Below are 22,707 nucleotides of genomic sequence, written 5' to 3' on the forward strand. Positions count from 1 at the left end.
AAATGTCTAGTAAATTTAAAAAAAACAAAAAAAAAACAAATATATATATATATATGTATATTAAAAAAAATTCAATTGTATTATAACAACTGAGAAAACATGGTTCTAATAAAATGCAGTGTAAAAATATCTGACCTGCCACATCTTGTCACTATGTGTGCTAATCCTGGTTTACTCTGTATTTTTAACACTGTCTAACAAACAATATCAAAAGCTAATTTTAGAAAGACAGAAAAATATATCTGGGGTTGCCAGAAATTAGTGATATCAAAATGGGGCCACGAACCATTAAAGATGAAAACCACAGTTTAGGTTTTTCTCTGTCAATGAACAAGTTGAACAGCAGAATACACAGATCAGAGTGGCATAACTTTGTGTTTGGTGGTATTTTTCATCATCACACAATACATTGACATACAGTGATAGTTATTAAAGGGGCCAGTGTGTGCCAGTTATGATGGATACATAAACTTGAACTCTCCCATTGAAGAAATTATCAACACCTACTGTATTCCCCCTCGGGTCTAAGCGCTCCCACATATTGCCTGAAGGCACATTAAATATAGTACATTGTTTTGATGGGTCACGAGCACAATCCTGTTAGATTATGCTTTGTACAGTTTGTACAAACTGCAGCACATTAATTCTTGTCCGTTGTAAAATATGGTTTACTATGCTGTGAATGTGAAGCCTGTTGAGGAGGGACTCTCTTTGCGGTGGTTTTCATTTACATAATTCCCAGTTGCACCTCTACTGCTACATCTGGATGAAAAGGTTTTCCATACGAGTGTAGACTTTAGTTGTGTTTTGTAGAATATATTTGCATGTCTAAAATATTACCAGTTTGTGTGCTTAAATTTGTATGTATTAGCTATAGAAAGGCAAGTTATATATGGAGCCCACAGGCAGGCACGTCTCGCCCATGGGGGGGAATGCGACACCCGCACTTTCTTAAAATCAATAATTAATCCTACTCACTTTTTAAAGAGGAATTCATTGTTGAAAGTGTATTAGTTCAGTTAGATTGATTAACTGGGTGATCAAGCCAATCACAGCAAGGCATTTGACAAAGCCACTGTTACGAGAAAGTAAACAAAGAGTTAAGAGCGATGATTAAAGTGTAGGTAAAGTGACAAAAAATGAGTAACAGGTGACGAAAAAAGGTCCAAAGGTGACAAAAATGTGGCAAGAAAAGAGTAAAAAGTGACTAAAATGGGCCAAAAGCAGTCAAGAGTGGCAAAGAGAGGAAACAGGTGGTATGTAATGGCAAAAGGTAGTTTAAATTAGCAAAATCTGGCAAACAATAGTGAAAAAGGGCAAAAATGTTGAACGAAAAGAGGCAAAATGTAGGGGAAAAGGAAACAAATGTTATTCATTGGGCAAAAGGTAGCTTATTTGGATGAAAAATGGCAAAAAAATGGTCTAAGAATTGACAAAAATTGGATAAAAGTGTCAATAAGAACGTACAAAAATGATGAAAAAGGGATGCTTATTGGCAAAAGGAAGCTATAATCTGAATATGTCACATTTTTTTGGAATAAGAGACCAAAAATGGGACAAAGGAAATTGCAATACAGCCAAAGAAAAAGGTAAAAAGGATGAAAAAGTTTTCCCCTTTAAGATTTTCTGGGGGAATGATAATTAAAATTAAGACATAAAAAGCCAGAAGTTGAGTATCACTGACTAATTAATGGTTAATAATATCATGGTTTTAGTAAATTAATATAATAAACTAAATTGGGACACCCTCACTTTTAAAATTGCTTTTCCACCCCTACCCACAGGCCTGAACTGTTCCATTTAGGATCGTCAAGAGTAATCATCATACACACTATGTAATGTGTGAAATGACAAATAAAAAAACCTATATATGTATTTGTTTCAGACAGCTAAAACCAAACAGTCTTCTTCTTGTCTTTGCCTTGTCTAGGTGCTGATATTTGCTAAAGATGAGTAGTGGGGTTGGGGACACCCAAGACCCCCCTCGAGGGGCGGAGTCTACAAAGAGGAAGGACTGCCAGTCAGACCTGCTCGGGCCAAGGTTGGTATCTCCATCCACCCTACAAAGCCTCACGCTGCACACTTTCACATTTCATTTGAACATACTTGCTTTAGACGCAGCTAACTCCACAAAACACATAGTTTTTGGGGACCTGAAAGCTGGTAACGTTATTTAATAAATCTGATGAGGGGAGCCCCTGCTTTCTTGTTTTTGTAGGGGTGTCCAAATGCTTTTCCCAGTGTGATCATTATTTTTAGGCCTGGTTGTACAAATACTCTCACTCCAAACACCCTCGCAGCGCAAACAAAACTCAACGTAACGAGTGTACCTGCTCACAGATATGTTTGTTTTGCTGTAAAGTTAAGAATCAGTCACTTTGGAGCTAAATGTGTGAAGTTGTATGAATGAACTGTTCTACAAGGGTTAAATGACAAAGACTGACATTTAGAATATGATGAGGGCAGCTTTTTGTATCCAAAGGAGAACTCTTTAATGACCTTTAAGGCAGAGGATGGGACTGAGATGAATTCTTAGGGACTTTTAATTCACTCTTGTCCTCCAGTCCCAAAAGAAGCACAGAGAGAAGAAACCGGGAGCAGGAAAACAAGTACATCGAGGAGCTGGCAGAGCTGATCTTCGCCAACATTAACGACATTGATGACCTCAATGTCAAACCAGACAAATGTGCCATCCTCAAGGAGACGGTGAAGCAAATCAGACAGATCAAAGAGCAAGGTGAAGATCTATAATTCTTTCACTTAATCGATATTAGTGCTGGGCGATATGGACTAAGACTCATGTCTTGATATTTTTTCTCAAAATGGCAATATATACGATATAAATCTCGATATTTTTATTTCAAATAAAGTCAGACTAGAAAAAATGTTCTGGTTAAATGTGCTGATGCAAAATGCCACACAGGCTAATTTATTAACAAACAGCAGCTCAACATGTGTCACTATTGGCTTTTTTTTTTCCATATAAGGGATAGCACGTGTGAGTGAGTTCTGTAGTGTGGCTTGCTTTGGGGAAGGTCTAGGTTTTTCATGCTGTTCTGAGTAGCAGCGAAAGCAGTGACACATAAAACGAGTATTTTAATACAAAATGAGATATGAAAAAATATATATCTATATAGGTAATATTGTAATTTATATATTGCCAAAATTATAAACTCAATATATCTTAAATCTTGATAAATTGCCCACCCCAACCTATATATATATATATATATATATATATACACACACACACATACAAGAGCAAGAGCTGGGATAAACGATTCATCTAGCGTTTATTTTTTCGATTTATCTAACGATTAATTTTTCCAGTTTGATACAAAATAATGCATTCAGAGTCAGAGGTAGCATTCATTAAAAAATAAAAAGGCAGTGGGAGCCGGCAGCCTGTCATGGTGTCCTTTCTGAATTAACAGAATTGAAGATTTATGTTGAAAACACATAGGCCTAGCTTACTGAAAAAAGTACATCTTTTAATTCTTCATTCACATGAAAATAACAACATAAAGTAAGACACTCTGCCACTCACATTTTTCTTAAACTCAAAATTCCAAATGCTAATACAGAAAGTGCTTCTACAACAAAAAAATAAGAGAGAGAAATTGGAAAATTAACAAATAAAAATGGGGTTTTATAATGTTCATTTTTAGATAAAAATTACAATTATAATAATGATGATGTAAATTATCTTGATTAGAACATGAACTGAAAATACAAGGGTCAGTCTTGGTCCCACACTAGGGGGGAGATGATAAAAACTATAAATCTATTCAGGAGCCACTAAATACTGTTTTATTCCACTTTTTTACAAAGTCTGATTCTTTAACATGTGTGTTATCACTCATTCATTCCATCATTATGCTCTATATTAAAGTTTGGGAACAACTGGTGTAGAGCAACTTCTCACCGTGACTCAGGAAATGAACAAAGCTTTTTTTTGTTCATATTTTAATGAACACGCTTGGCTCGGTGCGTGTGCAATTAAAAAAAAAATATATGGCCGATGGGTTGTAAACCTCTCCCCTATCTAAAGGTTTTTATTTGCATTCATGTCATTGGCACTTACCATCACAAGAGTTACATTTCTGAAGAAGTTGACGATAGATCTCCCCTCATCACTTATTTCCTCTCAGCCACCCCGTTTAGTGGCTTGGTTCATATGGTGCGGCCAGCCAGTTGGTGTCCACGTCTCATAACACTGTTTGTGTCTGAAAACAACAGCTGAATAAGCATTCATACTCACACAGATAGAAGCACAAAGTACACATTACACAGCTGCTTCATCAGGTCCAGAGGCCCACTATTGTTGAAGAGTGTTTATTAATGAACGACACAGATGTGACCCTAAGTTTGGACATTTTATTTAAACATTAATAAGTAATGAATCAGCAGAAAAAGCACCCTGACTTAAAAAAAGGAAATGCTTTGTCACTTAACAAGTACACATATGAAGCTTTATGTTAGACAAAGTGACGAGGTGTGCACATTTTTTAAGTCTTTAACTGACATAATGTGTACAGTAAATCACATTAAATTAAATCTTTTCTTTTTTTTTGTTTTGTTTTTTTACTGTAGCTTTGAAATAACAATAAATACTCAAACTCCTCACACTTATTCCCTAATTTCTAACAAGACTTTAAAGCCATGGCTCTGTGTAAAAGTAAACTGGGAACTAAGCTTTAGGTAATATAAAGCATTGCATCCATCAGCTCAACAGGCCGCACATGACAAAGCTGTTGCAAGTAACAAGCAGTTTATATGCACCGAATGCATGCTCAAGGTGTTTCCTGTTAAAATGATAGATATTAGGGGTTAAAGAAGCAGCTAAAATCATATTTTAAACTGAGGGGAATTGTGGTGTTTCATATTTATTGATTTGAAGAAGCAAGAAGAAGCAAAAAAACCTTCAAACCTTAAACCCTGCCAACCTGGCCTGTGTGAGCCACTTGGGGCCCTATAGTGACAGGGTTTAAAGGCTGATGACTCTCTGCGGCTCTGGTCCTACAAGAGGAATGCAAGCTATGTGCTCTAATGGGGCCATGGAAGGCTTAACAGTCTAGTGGTACTGCCAGGGAGGACAGTGGAACTCAGCTTCTTATATATTACAGTATAAAACAATATACTCACCGGAACACTTCATGCCAACACACACACATTCATGTGCTGCAGTCAGAGTATGGTTTAAGGTTTATATGCAAGTATGAAGTGGTCACATAGTGGTCAGTGAAAAGCTATGGAATGCCAACTTTGAAAAGTACTTGTGTACATAAAAAACACAAAGTCTTAGAGTGGGTGTGTGTTTGCCAAAAGGCTTTGTCGTCGCAAAAACAACACTGTTGGTGGTTTCTGAGGAAGGAAAATACCCACAAAAAAGGGCGAGCTGCAGGAAAAGTTCCATTCTTTAATTATTTATTTATTGTACCCACAAAAACAAAGGCACTGTGGTAAACATGCATGTGGCACATAATTGATATACAATCTCTTGTGTTGACATTAATGTTGTAAGGCATCGATGAGTCATGCATTCATTCATTTAAGTGTACTGTGTTTTAAATATTTTTTTTTAACACAAGTTTTAATTCTTATATAGTTAAAATGTACAACAATGAATCCAAACTCATTAAACACAATTTTACACTAATTTATTGTCTGTTTTAGAAAAGGCTCCAGTCTTTAATTTTTTATTTTTTTTCCCCAGAAAAACAAACATTGTGGTAAACATGCATGTGCTGCGTAATTGAAATACAATCTCTTGTGTTGAAATTAATGTTGTATAATGCCATTTAAAGGCATCAATAATCCATGTATTCATTCTTTTAAGTACACTGTGAAGTATTTATTTTCTCCTAATAATGGGAATTTCAAAATAAAATGGATGAATACAATGCTTTTTAAATACTTGTTAAATTTAATTTAAATGTTTTAATTTAATTTAGTTTTAAGAATTGAAATTTAATTTTTCATTTATTTTTCCCACAAAAAAAACACACTATGGTAAATATGCATGTGGCACGTAATTGAAATACATTCCCTTGTGTTGACTTTAATGTTGTATAATGCCATTTTAAGGCATTAATGAGTCATTTGTTTAAGTATACTGTTTAGTATTTATTTTGCTTCAAGTTATGGGAATTTCAATTTGTTCAAAATAAAATGGATGAATACAATGCTTTTTCAATATTTAAAAAAAAGGTTTTAACTACGATATAGTTTTTGTTTTTTTGTGACTTTCTTTTTAATTGTTTTTGAACAATTATAAAATTAGGAGAAACAAAATAAATCAATTAAAAAAACCAGTAAAAATAAAATTAAAGGACTAAAGGATTTCAAATCACACGGGGTCACAAGTGTCTTTTTCAACATGTCTCCTCTCAGTTCACATTGTCGCTGCTCTCGTTCTTGTATAACGTCCATTTCTCCAATTATTATATAGCTTTAAGAGTTAAAATGTAAGACAGTGAAACAAATTCATTAAACACAATTTTTACATCCATTTGTTGTCTGTTTTTTAGAAAAGGCTCCAGTGGCTGATGCTGAGGAGGTGCAGCAAGCAGACGTCTCATCCACAGGGCAAGATGTCATTGATAAAGATGCTCTCGGGCCAATGATGCTGGAGGTACATTCATTTAAAGCTGAAACAATATTAGTCACTCTTTTGGGTGAGATTCCACTAAAGCACATATAGAACAAGCTCTGATGAAATACGGCCGGGCCCGCGGAACGTCTCTGCGCCAAATAGCACGTACCACTTTCCCGAGAATTCAGTGAAATGACTCGGTTCCACCGAGTAAAACAAATCAAATTGTGCGACGTAAAATTGTAATCTACGTTGAATTGCCTTTGAAACGATATATCACACGACTATGTTCCGATAAATTTAGAAATTACTAGAAAAGGGGGCCGACGTCCCCCCCCTTCAAAAAGGTCTCTGAGAGGCTCTTGAGATCCGCTCATAGAATGTCCATGTCAAAATACAGCCCGATTCAACCAGCATTAACAGAGGAGTAGTCATTTGAATAATGGCACCTCCGTGGCACATATAGACTGAGTCATGGGCCCCATTCATATATTGGTATGCGTCAATGATTCGGTACCACCAACTGTCGCAATATTTGACTCAAAAATAAATGAGAAAACTTTAATGGAAATTGCCAAAAAAAAGGGGGGGTGGGCCCCTGGGCCCCTAATCTAATAGTGCGAGGCATAATCGTAATCTATGTTGAATTGCCTTTGAAACAATATATCACACGACTATGTTTCCATAAATTTGGAAATGACCGGAAATGGGGGGTGGGCCCCTGGGCCCCTACCCCATTTCAAAAAAGGTCTCTAAGTGTCTAATCATATTAATTCATTTCAAACTGCATTCCAATCTAACGAGAACTAACAGAGGAGTAGTCATTTGAAAAATGGGGCCCTCATGGTGCCCCCGTGACAATGTGCCAATGATTCGGTACCACCAACCGTCGTAATATTTGACTCCCAAATAAATGAGAAATCGACTTTCTTTTATTTTGGGGCCCCAAATCGAGTGTTGATGCGTACACATCCATAGATTATACCCAGCCCGATCCGTTCAAGAATAACAGAGTAATAGCGATTTTAACTAGTGTACACAAGAAGAAGACGAGCTCAGCCTAAAAAGCACAAGGTAGAGGAAGTGGGTCGAAGAAAACAGTAAAAATTCTGTTGATGAGTTTCTTATCTTGTGTAAGTAATACAAAAACCAGCTGCAAATGTGCAGGTTTTTCCTTAATTTTCTATTAGTTTCTCTTCTGCTAGTTACAATCCAAACAGACTCTGAGGTAAGAGTCCCTCTGTCATGCTTACCCAGAAGTGCATGGGTGTGTGATGACGTAAAACACGAGACCTAACGACGTATAAACATCTTAGTGAAAAGCCAGATTAGAAAAGAAGGGAAGGCGTTATCACACGCGCATGCGTGCACACAAGCACGCACACATTCAGGATATAAATAGTAATTACCAGCAGCAACACTGGCTGCTAGCAGAGATGTCTGCTCGGACTCACACGTGTAAGACACTGTGATTATTGTCAAAAGAAAATAGTCAATGTTATTTGAACACACTGTATTTTGTTGCATTATGATTTCATGTTACATTATATTATTTTACTTTAAAGTTACTCCCATTACTTTATTTATCATCACTTTATTTTATGTTTACATTACCTATCGCACATAATTGAACGTTGCCTGTCTTACTTTATTATACAGTACATTATATTGCTAAATGCCTTGTTAGAGCCAGATATGTAACAACGACCCGAAATGTAACAAGACCCAAATTGTTCTTAAAACAAAACCTGAAATGTATTTATTGGTCAATATTGTAACAAAAGTGCTGAGCCCGATATGTAATTAAAAAAATGTAATAAAACCCAAACTGGTCAATAATGTAACAAGATGATGAGCTTAAAACACACACACACACACACACACACACACACACACACACACACACACACACACACACACACACACACACAAAATTATTACACTATTAGGGGAAAAATGTTTTGCCTGACCCATATTGTAATAAAGTTTTTTCTTTTTGGGCTCAGCATGCTACATTATTGACCAGTTGTAACATTTTGGGTTTTATTACATTTTTTTTAATACAGGATCCCCACAGTCATGAATTTCATGGAAAAGTTATGGAATTTGAAAAACCGATTTTCCAGTCTTGAAAAGTCATGGAATATTTTAAGTGTTTTGGAAAAGTTTTTGAAATGTAGCCTATTTTATTTTCATGTTTAAAATATGTTAAACCCCAAAGATAAAGGTGTGTATTGCCTGCATTATCCCTAAGTAAAAGTGCTCCATAATTGAGCAGGAATCAGGAGATCTCACAAATTCACGTAACTTCACTTTGCATACACTCAAAAAGATCTTAGCGCTTCAGACATAAGTCATGGAAATTTGGTGAAATACTTTGGAAAAGTTTTGAAAAATCATTGTGAAAAAAGTGTGGGAACCCTGTTTAATAACAGTTCGGGTCTTGTTACTTTTCGGGTTGTTATATATTGGGCTCTAACAAACTTTTAAATCCTTCAAAGCTGATAGAGAAAAAAAAACATGATTATTTATTCATGTGTTTTTTCCTTTTTGTTTTTCCTCACATTGCTGCTCATCTAACCCGAACGCACCTGTCAGGCATTGGACAGCTTCTTCTTTGTGGTCAACATGGAGGGCAACATAGTGTTCGTGTCGGAGAACGTCACTCAGTATTTGCACTATCAGCAGGATGAGCTGATGAACACCAGCGTCTATAGTGTGCTACATGTTGGAGATCACGCTGAGTTTATTAAGAACCTCCTACCTAAGAGTCTGGGTAAGAAAAGGAACCTTTTTGTTTTTTTGGGGGGTTTTTTCAGCTGCAGATTTGGTGAACAAATCCTATTGTGATTTTGAGGAATGTATTCAGGATAAATGCAGACTTTTAGAATATGGTTAAAATGTCAATGTAACTCACGTTACTGTAATTGAGTTACTTTTATGAGTACTTGTATATTTCTAAATCAGTCATTTTAGTTGTACTTAAGTACTTTTTAAAAGAAGTAAAATAATTCATTACATTTCTACACTCAACAGTTACTGAGTAAAGTATTATTTTTAGTTAGATCAATCAGATTAAATGTAATGCACCGTGCCAACAGCATTGAATGAAGGTTATTTTCATAGTAGCTACTGTAAACTTAGAGCCTAAAAATATTTTTTATTTTGAATTTAATCTGTTGGTGTTATTTTATTTAAAAAGCAATTGTTCATTTTGACAAACCTTTTATTTTTTACAGATGCCTTTGTGTAAAATGAATTAAGTTCCAATTGTGCAATTGTTTATAGATGAGATGTTTACTGTGTAAGGGAACCGTGGCATTATTTATTACCAATAATAAACGTGGGAGGGTGAAAGTAACTAGTAACTTTTACTTTGAGTACTACTTAATTGAGCTAATTTTTACTTGTACTTGAGTATTTTATGTATGAGGTACTTGTACTTTCAATCATGTAAAAGTACCTCTACTTGAGTAGGATATATCAGTACTCTTTACACCTCTGGTGCATGATTTCAGGTTGAATATTTCCTCTGAGATGGTAGAATGGATGATGAAATCCCCTTATGTTTCCTTTTCTATTTTTGGGGCTCACTCACTCACTCTACAGTCAACCATCGCAGCAATGATGCATCCAGTAGAAACAGCCACACTTTCAACTGCCGAATGTTGGTCAACCCCCACACGGATGGTGAAGGACGGCCGACGACTGATCAGCAGGACACAGCTCAGCAGAAGTACGAGACCATGCAGTGTTTTGCAGTCTCTGAACCAAAATCTATAAAGGAAGAAGGCGAAGGTATATTTTCTCACACTTATGCCAACAAACCTTTGTTTTTTTATCTTCAAAATACATTATGTGTCATTTTTGTTGTAAATAATTTGCAGATGTCAATGTCAGTGTTTTTTCGGGGTGTTTTCACAAAGTCTTTTTACAATGTCCCCTGTTTTTCTTCCTCCAGCTCATAAGCTACAGTATGTCTTGGTTCTCTGTCACTTGCCCATCACTCTTTTCAAATCCCACCCTCCCATTCTCTAGTGTCCTGTCCCCTTTCCATCATTACCCCCCCTCCCCCCCAACCACTAGGAAAGCCTAATTAGTAGGTGGCACTTTGTCATCTTCCCATCTAATTCAATCATACAGACATGCACACAGGGGAAAAATAATCTGTCTGGTCCACTCATTTTTAATATGTCTGACAAAAGCTATTGCACTGGTCTTACTTCTCTGACAAAGAGAAGACATGAAAGAACGCCTTTTTAATTGTTGAGCGTTGAATGTTTTGAAACCATTTGAATAATGAGGCTCGAGCCACAGTGGTCCTATTTTATTACAGACCCAATGGTTCGGTGTGGGTGTTATTGATTTGAGGATTGCTGAATGAGCTGAGATTGAATTAAATCTGAGAAGCTTTTCCAATGTCGTAAACAGCTGGGTTGTAAAATATTGTTGTGGGCGGAAAAAACGAGGCTCAACTCTACGGGGTGTATTTTATAAGTTAGAGGTAGTAGGAAAGTTACAGGTTACAGTATTTGTCCATGTAGTTCCAAAATGATAATTAACCTGTTATTAATCTATACATTTGTCATTTAATGCAAGTCTATCCTTTGCTCATCAATCTGACTCCCATTCTGAACCATATATCTCTACTTTGTGGATCACTTTATGGTTAGATGTTGATGCCTGCTTTCAATGTGTGTTTTTTTTGTTTGCATGTTCTGTGATCTAATTTTTACGTACTTGTTGAGCTATTATTCTGAATTTTTAATTTGCAAATTCAATTCAATTCAACTTTATTTGTATAGTGCAATTTACAACAAAGTCATCTCAATGTGCTTATTAAGATATAAAATTCATAATAATAAAGAGAAAACCCAACAAGATCGAATCATTGCCTCGTGCATGAAATGTGCTATATAAATAGTTTGATTTGATTTATCCACCAAGAAAAATGCACATCTAAGTCTTAAGTGATACAATTTTTTTTATTTTGAGTTCCTGTTCAAAAATATGAATCAGAATAAACAATATCAGCATTAATGTGCTGATATTTATTATTTCCCTTCACATCTGGAAAAACTCCATCATATTTTTTGAAATTTGAATTTTGCAATAACAACAGAATTAAGCATTTGTTTACATCTCATATCCTTAAATTGTTGCAAAACCTACAGATTAAAGACATGTTCATGGTGTTTCCTATTTCTTAAAGGTGCTCATTTTCATGCAAAAACGTACAAATTTATTGACAAACAAAACAAAAAAACAAAAAAGCAAGTAGAAATCTGACTGGATTTAAATATGTCTTTGCTAAATCTTGGTATAGTTAATAACCTGTATAACTAGATGATCAGGTTGTCATTAAAGTCTTAGGGCTAATGAAAGGGAGCTAAAACAGATAAAAGGTCAAGACTCACTTTGAAGCTCTAAAAATAGTCCTGTTGTCTTTCATACAAATTCTTGAATGTATATACTGACTTTATATTACTGCTTTTCTTTAAACACAGATTTTCAGTCTTGTCTTATATGTGTGGCCAGAAGAGTCCCTGTCAAAGAGCGCACTATGATGCCCACGTACGAGAGCTTTACCACACGGCAGGACCTTCAGGGTAAATCTACGTCTTTACGTTGAGTCGTCTACGAAGCCAAAGGCTTCGTGTGGACAAGTTGTATTGTTTGAAAAAAGAGACACAATCAGTGACAGCTGTAACAGACAAATGGAAGCTGCACAGGTTTTTTTTTTTTTTTTACAAAGAAATGCAAAGTTGTAGCTCGTTACAATAAGAGCTTCTTGGTAAAGTGTCTGGTTTTCTTGTAAATGGACAATTACTATTAAGCATCACAGATGACTAAAAGTAACCCGGGATATTAAAACATTTTATCCCTGTTCAGGTAAGATTACATCTTTGGACACGAGTCTGCTGCGGGCAGCCATGAAACCAGGCTGGGAAGACTTGGTAAGACGTTGCATCCAGAGATTCCACTTGCAGAGTGATGGAGAAATGTCCTTTGCAAAGAAACACCAGCAGGAAGGTACGGTACTTCATTTTCTATATGAGTTTAAAATGGTCAAAGTAGAAATAAGAGATTATCAGCTGTCAAAAACCTTTACTTTGAAAATGTGCAACATTTAACTTCAATGTGCAACGTGTTCGAGCTAAAGGACTAACGTTTTTAAAAGTGTTTAATTTTGCGGCTCACACACATTTCAGTATAAACCTATCAAACGACAACATGCATTATTTATGTATCTCTTCAGCTCTTAAATGTTAACATGTTCTCAGTGACAGATTTTGTGTACAGCAGGAACAATCTGCCTTTTTTCTGCCCGAAGGCTCTTTTTCTTTTGCTATAATGAGGATATTTTCTATTGATCTGCTTCCAGTGTTGCGAAACGGCCACGCGCTCAGCCCTCTGTACCGATTCTCCCTGGCCGACGGCACTATCGTGTCTGCACACACAAAGAGCAAACTGGCCAGATCTCCATCTACCAATGAACCACAGCTCTACATGTCCCTGCACATCCTGCAGAGGTACCAAATGTACTTTTCTCCTTCTTTCCTGTTTCTTGTAATGACTATTAACTTATAGTTCTTGATTTTGTTAACTTTAAAAGGTATTTTGGACTCCATGAATATAACATTTATGTATTTTGCTTGTTTTTCCAAATTTTAAAGTCATGTGGAATAATAATGTTCTTCTTTTAGTCCCATACTAAGAATATTTGTAAAAAGTATGCATGGCCTTTATAGTAGGCTTCTAGTTTAGGAATGGAAAAGCTTGGCACTGGTTTTATAGATTACTGTGTCTATTTAAAGGAGACAGGAGGATGAGCCAGTTGATCATCAATCAATCAATCTTGTTTTGAAGAGCAGCCATTGACTCTTACCACGGAATCAAGAATTCAACATAATAACCTGCAACATAAGAGAATGAATTTGGACTCGGGATCAGTAAACCAAGTTACAAAGCAGAGCAAAAAAGGCAAAAAATGAAATAATAATAATAATAATAATAATAATAATAAAAAGAATATTGTCAGCATTCTTCAGAAAGGACTAGTTTGTCCCACTTAATGTCTCCTCAAACTTTCTGTATCTCTTTCAAATCACTATTTTTACTCAAACTAACTTAACTTATTCACAAATTCACACAATCATGCCAATTCTAGAATAATATACTTTTACATGTTTATTTAATGATGTCGCCTGTTTTTCTCTTGATTTGGACTTCGATGATGTGAGGAAATACAAATTCAGGACAAAAGAGCTTATTGTTCAAAAACGTATGGACCCGAGCTGACACCAGCGCCACCAGCTAGTCCATTATCTATCTCCCTCTCAGCACTGGGAATGACTGCAACGCAGCCAGCATCAAACCATTAAAATGAGCGTTCAGAGCCAAGGCTTGGACAGCCGTCAAAAAACAATGCCAGGACTGTTACTCAGAGAGTTTTTGGATCAAGGGTGAGAACTGTCCTTTAAAAAAAAAACAAAACAAAAAAAACACAGATTCAAATTCAATTTCAGATTGAAATTATTATTCCAGCATTCAGCACAAGGAGAGCTTTATGCTGTATTTGTGTTTGTTGTAGTTCTACAAAAGCAAATGTTATAGCTTTAGGAAGCAGCGTTCTGCTTTTTTACTCCTTCCTCGTCATAAAATGTACATTATTTACAAAATTTGCATTATACTTGATTAAGAATACTTCAAAATGTTTTAATGCTTATTGAGTTTTAAAAAGTACAAGTAACTTTCTGAAGCTACGGATATCAAAATTCCTCTGGGAAACCCCCCCAAAAAAACATTGTGTGATCAGTGAGGTAGTTCAGCCCAGGGGTGGACTGGTCCTTTGGCATACTCGAGCATCGTCCCAGTGGGCCGTTGACCCGAAGTGGGCCGATACGGTGGTAAACAATAGTAAAATAGGGCAAAAATGTTGAAGTTAAAGAGGCAAAATGGGGGGAGAAAAGGAAACAAGCAGTATTTATTGGGCAAAAGGTAGCTTATTTGTTAGGCTCTTTCATGAAAAGTGTCAAAATATGGTTAAAGAAAGGGTAAAAATTGGATAAAAGTGTCATAAACCATTTGTAAAAATTGACAAAAAAAAGGGATACTTATTGGCAAAATGTACCTAAAATCTGAAGAAAAAAAAAAAAAAAGAATGGTGAAAAGGGACAAAAAAGGGACAAAGGAAGTTGGAAAAATGGCCAAGATAAATTGGTAAAAATTTCCCTTTTAAGGTTTTCTGTGGGATTAATATTTAAAATGAAGACATAAAGAGCCACATGTTGAGCATTACTTACTAAATAACTGCTATTAAGGAATATGACTCAGCTTTTTAGTTTGCATGAGAGATTTATGGACTTCTACGTGGTGTCCTCTGATAATGTAGTAGGCTGGTCTGGTCAGGGCTCAGTTTTTCTCCCATGGGCTGGTCTTTCAGAAATATATATAGTGCTGGAGCATACACCAGCCTAGAGGGACTGGGTAAATATATACCCTGAGTCGGTCACTAGTTCATCACAGATAACCGACAATCACAAACATTTGTTTTTAAGATAAGCTTCAAAACTTAAACAGAAAGAATTGGCCTAGATTCAAACTATCAAAGTATCTGCAATTCTGGGTACAAACCAATAGAAATACAGCTACACAACTTTATTACACTAACTTGATATTGCACTTTGTGTCTCAATAAAGCTTTTTGAATACATCAAACTTTTTAAACAGTACTTCTGTTTTCTTTTTTCTCTAGGGAAAGTTGTGGCTCCACAGCTGAAACAAAGCCTTTGACCCCAACCAGTGTGAGTGGATACCCCTTTTCCCCCGATGCCAGTGTCACCAGCAACAGCCACCACTCTGTCTCCAGCACCCCGACGCGTGGCCTTAGTGTTTCATCAGCACGTTCGACCACACCTCAGAATAACTGCCATTCACTGACGTTGGGCAGCCCTTTGGCCCAGGGAAGTCCCAGTGTCACATCGGGAGTTATTTTGTCCCCGTGTCATCGGCAGAGCCCGAGTGCCAGCAGCTGTGGTAGTCCTCATGCTCTCCATCCCCTCTCCGGTTCTTTCTCCCCCACAGCCAGTCTTCCCTCACCAGCGTCCGTATGCAGCAGCACAGAGAACCGTCAAGGGTTTAACTCCCTCAGTGCACTGCAGGCCCTGACCCAAGGCCACAGGGTCTCCCATGGACTTTCAGAGGGACAGCATCCAGACTCACCTGAGAGAAAAGCAACTTCCCAGCAGAGCCCTCTCCACAGCACCAACTCTGGAGGTCAAACCACCAAGAGCAATCTCAGCTTAGAGTCTGACCTGTTTGGAACCTTTGAGGAGCAGCAGGATTTGTTGTCATCCCAGGATCAAGGTGGCGAGGAAGGGGAGGGGATGGATGGGGACCATGACGGTTTTGGAACCACTGGTAAAATGGGGGAGAACCCAAATCGACTTTTAAACACAAAAGGCCACACTAAGCTGCTCCAGCTCCTCACCACCAAGTTAGAACCTTCTGATCCCTGCTCTCCTTCAGGGCAGCTAGGGGACGATCAGAACTCTAAAGACCTGCTGAGTGGCATGGGTGGTGTGGGTGGACACAACAACCACTCCACCTCATTGAAAGAGAAACACAAGATTCTACACCGGTTGCTCCAAAACAGCACCTCACCCGTGGAGCTGGCAAAGTTGACGGCCGAGGCCACTGGGAAAGACCCTATAGAATCAGCATCAGGGGACAGCATTAGCGCTCTGAGTGAACTCTGCACCAAACAGGAACCAGAGAGTCCCAAAAAGAAGGATAACGCTTTGCTACGCTATCTGCTAGACAGGGATGATAACGGCATCCTGGAGAAGGCCATAAAGATCGAACCTGCAGATGGATTAAAGCTGTCCAGCATTAAAACAGAGAAACCAGAAGCAGGTTTTAATATGGCAGACCAGGTCAGTGTTATTGCTTCTGCTTTTTGTGATTTACAGGAATAATAGTTTAACATGTTTAAAAATTAGTTAATTTTATGTTTTTGTCATTTATTTATTGGTTTTATTTTTTGGGAAAAACTTTTTCCTGTTTTTTTGTTTTATTTTTTTCTTCCTCTCTTTCTTTCTTCTTCGTGGTCTTAAAGCTGCACTACCAGAATCTCGAACCATGACAGAGGGGCATGGCTGAATTTGAACCGTAAATCCTGCCCCCCACTCTGATAATCCCTCCAAGTCTTCTCCTCTGGAAGTGCACGAAGTCGCGCACGAGCGCCGACCGTGCACACGCATAGGTTGACAGTCTAAAGTTGCATCCAAGCATCTCCTAGTTCGTATTTTGTTGCCAAAAATAAATGTCATCGTCACGGGTACGTGTTAGCACCGCTTACGCGCTTCACTATATATCGTGGCACCCAATGAGGAGGCTCCTTCATGGGCTCTCCTCACTCCTCCTTTCTCTAAATCCTGTGATTGGAGCTGGAGGGGTGAACGCCAATATTTTTTTCTTCTGGGGTTTTATAAACTAAAATAATTAATTATAAGGCAAAGACCGCACGCAGACGTACAATTTTTTAAGAAATTATTACTTTTTCGATATACTATATGAGGCTAATAAGAATCTTTTTTTTTTTTTTTTTTTTATTTAAAAAAATAATTAGAGTACCCCAGCTTTAAGCCTTGGCCACTTTATGTGGGGATGTTTGGGAGGGTGTAGGGAGGAATGGGATGATATGTACAGGAACAAAGGCTACATAACGTTATTGACCACATGCTTTTACCCAGTTTGTCAGGAACAAAAAAAAATATATATATATATATATGTATATCATGTTTGAAAATTAGGAAGTTGATTTTAAAAACTCATTCACTGAATGTCATTTCACTTGGAGGAAGACCAAAATACAGTAAGAAAAAACTCAAAATAATAATAATGTTGCCATCAAAACCCCGGTCTGTGTTGTTTTTTTAGTTTTATATAAGGAAACTAATGTAGAGGTGTCACTAAAGCAAAAAAAATAATAATAATTTCAAAGTCACTGACAGGATTTTTCTCAGCTTTTTGCTCAGACGCTGGCATTTTGTGTGAAATTACCTATATTTAACTGCTGATTACGGAAGAACGAACCAAGCTAGAAACAAAAAAAAATAAATTCTAGTGGAAGTAGAGTCTTTTCTGTCATAATCTGGTTTCAGATTTTAGATTGTCATAGAACAAAACATTCTGGGGTCTTTAAATATCAACCAAAATGCTCTAAAATTGCTGGCATTGAGGAGGGTAACTGTTCTGAAAATGGCTTGCAGTGAATGAGTTATTATAAGTCTATAATCTTTCAACGATACTATAATATTGAGTTATCAGCACCTTGTTGAGTATTTGTATTCAGTTTGAAAATATCAAGTTCATACATTTGTATCTTTAATTACAATTTTAACGTAATTATATTTGTAATCGTAATTGAAAAAAATATCTTGCTGTTGTAATCGTAATTGAGTTCAGATATTGAATTATACAAAAATATTAAACCAATATTTTTATTGATTATGAAACCTAAAGAGGTAACCAAGAGATAAGAAACAAATGAGATGATAGATCATATTTTTTGTGTATTTTACAGCTGATTTAAGACATGGGTCAAACTGACCCATTATCATAAGAGATACTAACAGAAAGCTAACACAAGAGGAAAGGTTACATTTTATGGGTTTATTCATTAATGGCTCAGTAATTAAGATTCATTTAATTTGACATTTAGTAATTGAGAATGTAATTATAATTGACTTATAGAGGAAAAATTATAATTATTAATTGTAATTTCAAAAAATCCTGGTCACCGTAATCATAATTGAGTTGTCATTGATTATGGAAAATTTAAGACCTAATTGTAATTTAAAAAATGAATTGACCCCAACCCTGGTTTCTACTCTTCATTTCCCAGAATAATTATCAAACCTCCCAAACTTGTTTTTTTTTTTTTTTTTTTTTGTTTTATTAAATTAACCAAATTATTGGCTGTTGCTAACCTCTCTAACAATAAACAAGTTGATGGAAGGAATATAAACCACTATAGAATATCATACTATGGTTTTATTTATTTAAAAGTGCTGCTTTTTGTGTGTTGTTGCACATGGTACAAACACAGAAGTGACTGTATGTCCCACTGTACATCACACATGACCTCATTAGTGGCAGTAGTTTATTTTTAGCTCCTCTTCTATTCATCAGTGAAAGGAAACTATTCCTGTCAGTGGTGTGTGTGCGCGTGTGCGTGTGCGTGCGTGCGTGCGCGTGTGCGTGCACGCGTGCGTGTGTGCAGGGGCAGATTATGTGACATTGTGTTTTGAAGGGAGGTTTTTTGTTTTTGTCAAAGCTATCAAAAGTGACCATCCTCTTTTGAATGTAGAACTTTTATGATTTCAATTATGCAGGGAACATAGATGATGGACTAACAACTACTGTATGTTTTAGATGTTGGACTTTGATGGTGAAAAATCAAGACTAATCAATTTATTTATTTGTTTGCACATACAAAATATTTAAAAAAAATCCATCAAACCTTTAGAAGACAACTGTGCAGGTAGCGGTTAAGAAGACCACAGGGTCTTATAAAGCCACCTCACAAATTCCAACGACAAGTCAGCAATTTACATATAAAGCAACAGCTGAATACAAAAAATGTAACTTAAAGCTGATATCCGGAGTTTCTGAGAAACGTCTCGATGTCCCGCCCTAAACATCCTCACTTCCTCCAACTGCCTCTCCCAATCTACCAGAAACCACTCCTCTACTTTTCTGTATGCGCATCGCAGAACAAAACAAGGTCGCATCGGGTCACATTGATATAGGTCTATGACTCAGGTAAGAGCCATAATCATATTTACCTGTTTGCTGTTGTGACGCGCGGCCTTGTTTCCATTCACTTTGATTGACAGTCTCAAAAACAGGAAGTCGAAGCCTATTGGCTGGGCGCACCAGGAGATCGTTTCCATTTGTATAGGGGTCTATAGGACGAAGGAGGGACTTATATACATTATTGTACATGAATGACCACCGGCAGTAGACCATAGTAAAAGACTAGTTCGGTATTTTTTCGCATTTCAAAAAATGATACATAAACATAGATTTCTCAGAAACTCCGGATATCAGCTTTAATGTCTGTGTAAAGCAGAAATACATTTGTGTTATGAATTTGTCACACCACAGAAACATGTCATTGACCACTGAGCCAAATTTGAAAGATGAAAAAAATCACAGTATATAAAATAATGTCTCAAAATCATGGAAAATTAAGCACTTCTCTCTGCGCTGAAATGCTGGGGCCGTGGTTAATGATGGCTCTGTTTCGTCAGGCGGCTATGATTTCTGACCCGCCCATTAAATCCTGAACACAGAAATTTGAAACACAGTTTGTGAAGCCTAGCTCCACAATTACATTATAAATGGTTGAATGGCTTTTTACATGTTTTAAGGAATACATTTATGATCTATTTAATGTGTTTAGAAGAAAATGTCAGAATTTGCTTTACACGGACTTTAAACAACATCTGCAAATGTTTTTTTGAAAAGAGTTAAAGAAGGTTATAGATTTCAGAGTATGAGGTCAATTGTTCCAAAGTGATGGGCTTCTATATTTGTCTGTTGGTTAATTCAAGTTCTGCAATTTGGCAGGTGAAAATCCCTGCAATGCCTTGTTGAATAATTGTGAATAATGGAAAAATATTGGTAACTCAGTGGGAAAGTGCACATACTGAACCTATACATGAATAAACAATTTATGTAAATGTCAACATTGAAAAATGGAGAAAATGTTGTATTTTTTAATCAGAGGACCAGATAAAGACATTCTATCCCAGGAATCCATCAATATGTGTATTAGACTAGAATAGAACAGGTTTTTACTGATGTGAAACTGATTCTGAAAAGGATGTTTCTTACTTTATGACTGTTTGCTCATTTAGCATTAAAATCACTAAATAAAATAAATAAAAAAGATACAATCTGAGTGAATTATTTTATTTTTACATTTTGTGTAATTAATCCTATATATTCTTCTCCTGTTCCTCGTCCCATGGCTGAACTCAGACCAATGAGCTGGAGGACCTGCTAGAGGATCTTCAAAGTGGGGGTCAGCAACAGCAGCAGCAACAGCAGCTGTTCTCTAAGCAACCACCTTCCAGAGGTACAGCTTCCTGTTCGTCAGCACCTCCTGCCTCCTCTGTGGACAAACAGGCAATCATCAGTGACATCCTGCAAATGAATGACAGCAGCAGCTCTCCCGCCCAGCAGAGAGCTTTCCCTCCCATTAGCCCTGCAGGTGACCCTGAACCTGTCTGATATTTACACAGTATTGTTACATTGAATGTTAAGTGAAATGGTTTGAATAATGCTAAATGCACTGCAGGCTTTAATGGTGCCAGACCAGGCCAGCCGAGTCAAGGTCCTCCAATCAGAAGCATGTCCCTGGATGACCAGATCGGCCCCGGCTCTAAGAGCGTTCGGCCTTTTCCACCTCAGCACAGAAACAATGGCCCCTTCTCTTTACTACAGCAGCAGCAGCAGCACCAAGGCATGATGGGAACACAGACCTCCATGTCAAGCCAGGCATCAATGGCTAACACAGGTAAGGAAAAAGACAATATGACATGGTTTGCAGTTTCATTTTAGGTAAATGCTTGTTTGCAAACCTAGAAATGTAAGATCTTGTCATTGCAAAAAAATTAAAAACAAATCTATGGATTAGATTTACAAAGACACCAGCATGTGATTTAAAAGAAAATGTCACCATTTTTTAAAATTGTATGAGGAAGAAAATTATTGTAAACTGAAAACTGTAAACCCCTGTGTACACGAAGACCTGATGCCATGCTTGTTGTTCTATGTTCATGTATATATGTGGAAAATGTAATAAAAATCAAAAGTGGGGAAAAAAAAAAAAAAATCTAAACATATTCAAATTCAGCAACATTTGCGTCATGACAATGCAACAGAGAAACTGCTGTTACCAACCAACTGTGTGCAGCATTATGATGGAGCTAATTAGTGACAGTTTCAAGGGTTTTTAGATATTAAAAAATAACAAAAAGTTAAACCAAACACACCTGAAGGAAATATTTTTTGAGTCTAACATGAGCAGAAAAGTACTTCCAACTCCTTTTGGAGGTGTTACTGTATAAAATGACTGGTATTACTACTGCTGCTCTGAGTTCTACAGTTACTACTCCCGAAAGAGAAGGATTAATATATTGTTTCCTTCAAATCAGTGATGCGGGGTTCAATGCAGCAAGGCTGGGGTTCACAGGGACCCATGGGTGGTCCACAGGGACCGTTGATGGGCCAAGGAATGGGTCCAGGTCGCATGATCCCCAACATAAATGCTGCCCTCCCCATGAGAAGCGGCGACGCTTCTGCCTCCAGGGCAATGGTCAATTTGCAGATGATGAGCAATGGTGAGAAAAATACATAAAGGAAAACGAAACTCATCTGATGATCAGCTGTAAAGAAATCACTCAGTTATTTTTAGATTTTGTTCATTTTTGCAGAGATGGAAATGGCAACCCCTCCTTACCCCCACCCCCAAGCTCCACCCAATCAGACTGCCCCATGGCTTGGCCGAATGATGATGGACCATTATGGAAACCAAAGCAGGTATATTTTATTCCACAATAACACTATTAAAGAGTCCTCTTGACTATGGCTGTGCTCAAAATGGAATACTCCATACTATGCACTACAAACTTGGTGAGTATATACTGTCTACTATATACTACAAGTATGGTTAGAAGGATAAGGATGATGATTGTTCTTACTGAAGTATACTTCCAAGTTTCCCAAGATGCATTTCGAACCTACAACGACAAAAACCTGAAGCACACTGAGGTTAAATATCAACCTTTGAAAGTACTGAAAGCATTTTAAGTGAGAAAGTGACCAAGTAGAATATCAACATGTTCTCATTTGATCCATAAAACTCGCAGAAACACATTTCATGGCAACATTTTGGAGATTTTTGAAGATCCGCCATTGTACTACTGACATTGTACTAACTTCAAAACAAGAGCCCTATTTAAAAAAGCGTTAAAAACTGATGGAAGACAAGAAGAGATGCTTTTGTTTTGAAAAAGGGAACATTTGTTTTTTAG

The 22,707-nt window shown here is 37.0% G+C and overlaps 1 protein-coding gene across 3 annotated transcripts in view; it reads left to right on the forward strand.

The window, feature by feature from the left end:
- LOC114479073 (nuclear receptor coactivator 2-like) overlaps positions 1–22,707 on the forward strand; it is a 57,926-nt gene that overhangs the window by 23,612 nt on the left and 11,607 nt on the right. For all 3 annotated transcript variants that reach the window (XM_028472529.1, XM_028472526.1, XM_028472528.1), the window contains 13 exons: positions 1,931–2,041; positions 2,565–2,737; positions 6,531–6,634; positions 9,194–9,371; positions 10,205–10,393; positions 12,103–12,204; positions 12,488–12,628; positions 12,981–13,128; positions 15,354–16,533; positions 20,651–20,882; positions 20,970–21,188; positions 21,829–22,014; positions 22,108–22,213. In XM_028472529.1, coding sequence (XP_028328330.1) covers positions 1,950–2,041; positions 2,565–2,737; positions 6,531–6,634; positions 9,194–9,371; positions 10,205–10,393; positions 12,103–12,204; positions 12,488–12,628; positions 12,981–13,128; positions 15,354–16,533; positions 20,651–20,882; positions 20,970–21,188; positions 21,829–22,014; positions 22,108–22,213 — 3,050 coding nt within the window. In that variant the 5' untranslated portion in view covers positions 1,931–1,949. The remainder of the gene's footprint in view (positions 1–1,930; positions 2,042–2,564; positions 2,738–6,530; positions 6,635–9,193; positions 9,372–10,204; positions 10,394–12,102; positions 12,205–12,487; positions 12,629–12,980; positions 13,129–15,353; positions 16,534–20,650; positions 20,883–20,969; positions 21,189–21,828; positions 22,015–22,107; positions 22,214–22,707) is intronic.

Source organism: Gouania willdenowi, chromosome 17 (genome assembly GCF_900634775.1).
Source record: "Gouania willdenowi chromosome 17, fGouWil2.1, whole genome shotgun sequence".
NCBI classification, from domain to species: Eukaryota; Metazoa; Chordata; class Actinopteri; order Blenniiformes; family Gobiesocidae; genus Gouania; species Gouania willdenowi.